This window comes from Molossus molossus, unplaced genomic scaffold, assembly GCF_014108415.1.
Source record: "Molossus molossus isolate mMolMol1 unplaced genomic scaffold, mMolMol1.p scaffold_m16_p_23, whole genome shotgun sequence".
NCBI lineage: Eukaryota > Metazoa > Chordata > Mammalia > Chiroptera > Molossidae > Molossus > Molossus molossus.
Window position 1 is genome coordinate 13,950,987 of NW_023425359.1, and position 6,000 is coordinate 13,956,986.

The 6,000-nt window shown below is 50.4% G+C and overlaps 1 protein-coding gene across 1 annotated transcript in view; it reads right to left on the bottom strand.

Annotated features, from left to right (window-relative positions):
- Positions 1–5,410, bottom strand: part of STUM (stum, mechanosensory transduction mediator homolog) — a 44,144-nt gene extending 38,734 nt beyond the window's left edge. The window contains exon 1 of the mRNA XM_036277793.1: positions 5,215–5,410. Coding sequence (XP_036133686.1) covers positions 5,215–5,410 — 196 coding nt within the window. The remainder of the gene's footprint in view (positions 1–5,214) is intronic.
- Between the last annotated feature and the right edge of the window lie 590 nt (positions 5,411–6,000).

The following is a 6,000-nucleotide window of genomic DNA, read 5'->3' on the forward strand; positions in this document are numbered from 1 at the left end:
CGTGTCCAAGCCTGACGTCAATGGGCAGGGAAGGAAGTATTCCCCTCCCACAGGAGGTGTGGCAAGCCATGAGAAGACAGTGAATAACTGGGAACAATAATTCAATTTATCACAATTGCCCTGTTCTTTTCTTCTATCTGCCAACTTCTAGAAGCTGTACTTTTTATTTTATATTGTCAAGGTGGAATATCTTTATACCCTCCTTTATAGCTATTTTGAGTAGTCTTCAGTGCTTTGTCTGTGTTTGGTTTTAGAAGTTGAAAACCACTGAGCAGCCTTTATATTATTATGACAAAGCAAATATTCATTGCTGCAGTCAAAGAGAACACAAGAGCCCATATTGTGCACCACTGGTCCAGTGACAGACCTGACCAGTGACAGACCTGACCCACTTAAGAGAGCCTTTCTCACCACTTGCTCAAAATCAGGCCACATTTTCATTTGCTTCATATGAGAGCTCTGCCTTTCGTGACAATTTTTTTGTTTTTCTGGAAGTTGTTGATTACCTGTCTTTCATATTGCTGGTAGAAAAACATGCGCCTTCTTCACCATATCCCTAACATCGTTCCCGTTTTTCATTTATTGTTTGGAATCTTTCCATTCTTTTTGAAGCCTGCTGACCCCCTGATCTCATTGGACAGGTTCCTTCATTTGGGTATCCTAATGCTTTTTCATAACTTTTTGTCTTTACTGCAGTTACTAATTGCCTTCTGTTTTTCTTGCTTAGTTTGTTTTGTTTTTTAATCACAACTTTAATTTCTTGCATTACCCCAATAATGCTCTCTACTCTGTGGAATGTCCCCTCCTCCACCATATCCTCAGAGACTACTTTCCTGGAGCGTCCCATCCTTCCACTTTAATGAGGACTGATTGCTCTCCAGGCCTGCAAACAATTTGATCTTGGAGTTGCCTTTCATGGCTGCCTTAAATTTGGATACATTATTTCCTAGCTTTCTTATCTTCTTTCTTGATTTACACTGTTGTTTTGCTAAAATACATCCTTAAGTAACTTCCTTTAAAAGGTTGAGTAGGATATAAACTTCCTTGGTTCTTACCTGGATATACTTCCAGGTCCTGGCCTGCCTTGCTTCTATATAAAGTTAAGCTGATGGACCAGATGACTTCTAATGCCTATTCCTGGAGTATAATTTGGTTAATATGTATTTACAAATAACATACTATATCAAGGAGAAAATTTAAATGTCTTCTGCTCTCAAGGAACTTACATATAGATAGACAAAGAATAAACTCTTGAAAGAGCAACAAAAAGTCAACACTACAAAAGATGCCACAAGGTAGAACTAATAAATATCAATTAGAGCCTTAGGCCTAGAGAAAAGAAAGAGAAGAAGCTGAATCAGCCAGTGGTGCTCTTACGGGGAAAGCAAGACTTCAGTTGAGTGTCAAAGAGTAGGCGGTATATTAGGAATAGATTAAATGTTTATGAACATTCAACAGTAGATTAATAGCCAATATTAGTCTGACAAAATGGTTAATGGTCAACACAAGTTCTCTTCCATCCCACTTTTCCTCCCACTATCAGCGTTATCAACATTTTCATTTCACCAAGTCAATCAAGATAGATATAATTTTTAAGTAAGAAAGTGTAATTTTACCCCTGACCAATACAATACACAAATTTTCTGGCTATTTGGGGGCATAACAATGAATTTTCCTTATGTGTATGAGTATTTATATATATCCTTATAAATACCCTACTTGTTGGACTGTGAAAGTACAGGCAGTGGTCTTTATCAGTGGTGTCACTGAATAGGACTGGGTGACTCTCCTTACCCTCATCCTTTATTAACCTTTTTTTTTTTTTTTAATCCTCACCTGAGGATGTTTCCACTAATTTTTACGAAGAGAAAAAGTGGGAGGAAGGAGAGGGAGAGAGAGAGAGAAACACTGATGTGAGAGACAAACATTGATTAGTTGCCTCCCATATGTGCCTTAACCAGGGATCAAACCCACAACCTAGGTGTGTGCCCTAACCAGGAATCAAGCCTGCAACCTTCTGGTGTATGGGAGGATGCTCCAAGCAACTGAACCTCCCAGCCGGGGCACCATCATCCATTTTTTAAATTTGTTTTTATTGTGCCAATGAGGAGTCAGAGAGATCATAGATCACTTCTGCTTCCTGTCCACTCCCCAGGAGAGAAAACATCCCTCTTATGGCCTGAGTGTTATCCCGACAGCACTGTTGCTTGGATCAAGAAGTCACCGGGGAATTGTAAAGACTGGGTTTCTTCATGGACGTGTGACACCTACATCAGAGAGAATACATGCCTTCATTCATCCCAACACTTACACTCTTGTCCAATTTGCAAATGAGAAGAGGGCTTGCAGAGAAGGAAGCTTCCAGAAAAAACAGAGAGAGAAAGAGATCTTTAGGCCAATGGTCTGCCCAGTTTCCAGAGAGTAGGAGTGAAGTAAGGATGGGAAAAGCCTAAAACTTTTCTGCAGAGTCTAACCTAATATTACTCCCTCTAGGAGCCTTTTTCTGATCCCCAACCCAGGAAGAATTTATTGTGGTTAGAACACTGTTCCTGCTGCCATCATGGCACTTACCAAATTTAAGCAATGTTTGCATCAATTGCTCTCAATAATCTAGGGCATCTTGGCTGATTTATTCATCATCATATCCCCAGTACCTGGCATGTGGAGGATGCTCTGTGTTTGTAGATTTAAAGTAGCTGCATTTCCTCAAAGGGCAGAGCCAGACATGAATATTCAGTTTTCACAGGAGCTTCAGATAAGCCAAGAAGACTTGGAGAAGTGGGGCACAGGGGTAGAGGTAGGGGGTGGGGAGGATCACCCACAAGTTTTGCCTGGGCTGGTTTGTCATATAGGTCTCCACTGCAGGTCAAGGGCAGCAGAGATTTCAACAAATACTCAGAAGAAAGGTCCAGAAAGTCACCCCCTACACAGATGAAACCAGTGTCAGCTCTGAAGAAGCACAAAGAGCAAGAGGGACCCACCATCTCCATCCAGGGCACTCACTATGCACCAGACCCCTGAGCTCTGCGTAATCTCCTCCCATCCTTCCAGCAACCCAGAGAGACAGGCATCCCTGATTCACAGATCAGAAACACTGCCAAGGATCAGGACCCCTTCGGTGTGGAGAGGGACAGGGGCCCGTGTACCCAGTCAGTTCTGCAGTGACAAAATGAAAAACACCTGGATTTGATCACTGAAAATTCAGAAGTCTGTACAACCATGACTTGCCTGTTTTATTACTTACATAGTTTCCTTAATTTCTCCTGGCTTTTCAGAAAGGTTTTTTACAAAAATCCCATAGGATTCTGATCCAACAAAGGCAAGTGTGTAGAGAGGAAAAGTGGGTCCCTAGAGCGGGGATGGGGGCAGAGGGCCAGGGACCCAGGGAATGGCAGCAAAGGTACATAGTGAGGTGAGACCCAGGAGGGCAAGCACAGGTGGGCAGCTGCTGCCTCAGAGTGTGGCTCCCTGCTCAGCACAGACTTGATACAGCCCCTCCCACCTGGCACCAATTCGTTTGTTTCCTCAAAAGACCGTAGGGTGGGACTGACTTCACCACTTAAAAAAAAAGTGGAGTCACATCCCAAAGAGAGGGACTGGCAGTGTGTTTACACTCCAGCAGGTGGGAATTTCCAACACAGCTAAATCACCATCACCTAGCCTCCTCGCAGTCTGAATGTGCAGAGAGCTGGCCTGTGACAAGGACAGGCTTGGGAGGCTGGCAGCATCACAACTGAAGGCCACCTAACAAGAGGCTCTTGTTCAGACAGATTTGCTGCTCTGGCCACCGCAGCCTCGCAGTCAGAAAGACAAGTAAAGGGAAAATGGACACGTCCTGCGTGGGTGGGTGTGACCCTCTCTCCGCACCGGGAAGGCCCCTGCTAAGCTGGCTAAGAGCGAGGTGGTGAGAAAGGCTGAAATACAACAGAAAACCTCTGCTAGCTGACCTCGGTTGTTGGGAACTTGGAGCCAGATGCTGGCAACTGGCTGGCAAGCAGGGGCAGGCTTGCTCCTGAAGAGGGCACAAAGGTGCCTCCTTCTCTGTCCAGCTCGGAATTGGGGAGGAGGCACCTCTTAGCACAAAGAACATCATGAGCCAAGCAGGCAAACTGGGAGTGGGGGGAGGGCGTGCAGACAGATTTGGGAGTTGGGGATAAAAAAAGGGATGGTCAGGAAAACTTCTCGTCCCCTCCCTTATGCACCCTTCAGCACCCCTATCTCTGTGATGGTCCCCTGTTTTAAAATTTGAAACACGAGTGCCATCAGGGTCCCTCCAGGCAGCTAGAGTCCAACACAGAATTAAATGGGCGCGCTCTCCACTTTCGAAGAAACGGAAGGGGTGGGAGGGAGTTTGGGGTCACCTCTGGCCATGTGCGGCCCAAACCCACAGGTATCCGCCCTGGCTGTTGTGGCTCAGTTGGTTGGGCTTCGTCCCATGCACTGAAGGGTTGCTGGTTGATTCCCGGTTGGGGCACATGCCGGGTCGCAGGCTCGATACTGGTAGTGGAGTGCAGGAGGCAGCCAATCTATGTTACTCTCTCACATCGATGTTTCTCTCTCCCTCCTGTCTTTCTAAACATTAATTTAAAAAATCTTTTAAAAGAAAAAAACCCACAGGTATCCAAATTAATCATCCCCCACCCCCTTGGAGACCCGCGGGCGTGCTGGCAGAATGGCGGGCTCTCCGAGAGGAGGTTCAAGCGGCTCTGGCTAAAGAGCGGTCCCCGGACACACCCCGAGATGCAGGCGGGGCTGCAGGGTGTCTCCTAAGCCCAGCTTGTCCCCCTATCCCCAGCTCCCGCAGACTTCTCGGACTCCCGGGACTCGGTCGCCGCCACGCGTGTCCGCAGTGCTCCTTCTGCCGGGGCCTGGGACCCTTGCAGAAAGGGGCGCGTGGTGGAGAGAAGGGGCAAGATTTGGGGGCGCCTGGAGGGAAGCGGTCCTGACCACCTCCCGCGGGCTCCAACATTCCCGGCCAAGTTTTGGCTCTTCGAGCCGGACAACCACGTTCACAGGTGGGCGGAGGCGAAAGGCGGGTCGGGAGCCCTCACCCTCCAGGCGCTGCTCCCCGCGCTGCTGCCACCTGCCAGGGGGTGCTGGGAACGCGGGCCGGCGCACTCGCAGCCGTAGGTGCCACGGAAGGATCTCCCTCTTGCCCACCCTGGGTGCCCTCCCGCAGCCGGCCGGGGCGCAGGGATCGCGGCCGTGTCTTACCCAGTCCCGGCACGAAAGTGTTGAGGAAGAGGCAGATGACGGCCACCGGGAAGGGCATGTAGGGGATGGCAGCGCGCAAGGGGCCCTTCTTCTCGCGGACCTGCACCACCACTCCGCTGGATGAGGACGCCCCCCGGGGGTCCGCCGCCGCCGCCGCCACCGCCGCGGTCTCGGCGTCTTTGTGGGAAGGCTCCATGGCGGGGCGCGCTCCCCGGAGCCGGGCTGCTTCGGCGGGGCTGCCGCCCTGGCACGGAGGGCGGGGGGCGGGGGCCGGCTCCGAGCTCCGGGCTCCGCGCCGACCTCAGGCGGCCAGTGTGCTCCGGTGCCGCGCAGCTGGCAGGGAACCCGCACTCCCGCGTCCCCACGAGCCGCGAGCTCAGGCGCTCCCACACCCCCGGCTGCGGGGCGGAGAGGGCGGCGTGACTCTCGGTGACAGCGCTCCCACGCCCCTCCCCGCCGGGCCCCTTCCCCGCCCTTCTCCCCGCCCCCGACCCCACCCCCCTAAAATGTCACTTACAAATCTGGGTGGAGGGAAGAAAGTATTGGAATGGATGTATCTCGCCCTCCCTAGATAGGTGACTCGGGCGGGAACCTTCTCGGAGGACACTGAGTATTGGCCCTGTGTTCTCGGCTGGCGGGGTCGGGAAAGCCTCGAGTTTGAGTACACTCATCTGGGGGAGGTGCTGAACGTTAGGGAGCCGGAGGCAAGGATCACAGGGCCCCTTCAGTTCTAGCACCATAGGCCTCAGTTCATTCTGATTTAAATGGACTTGTTTCCCCAAGCGA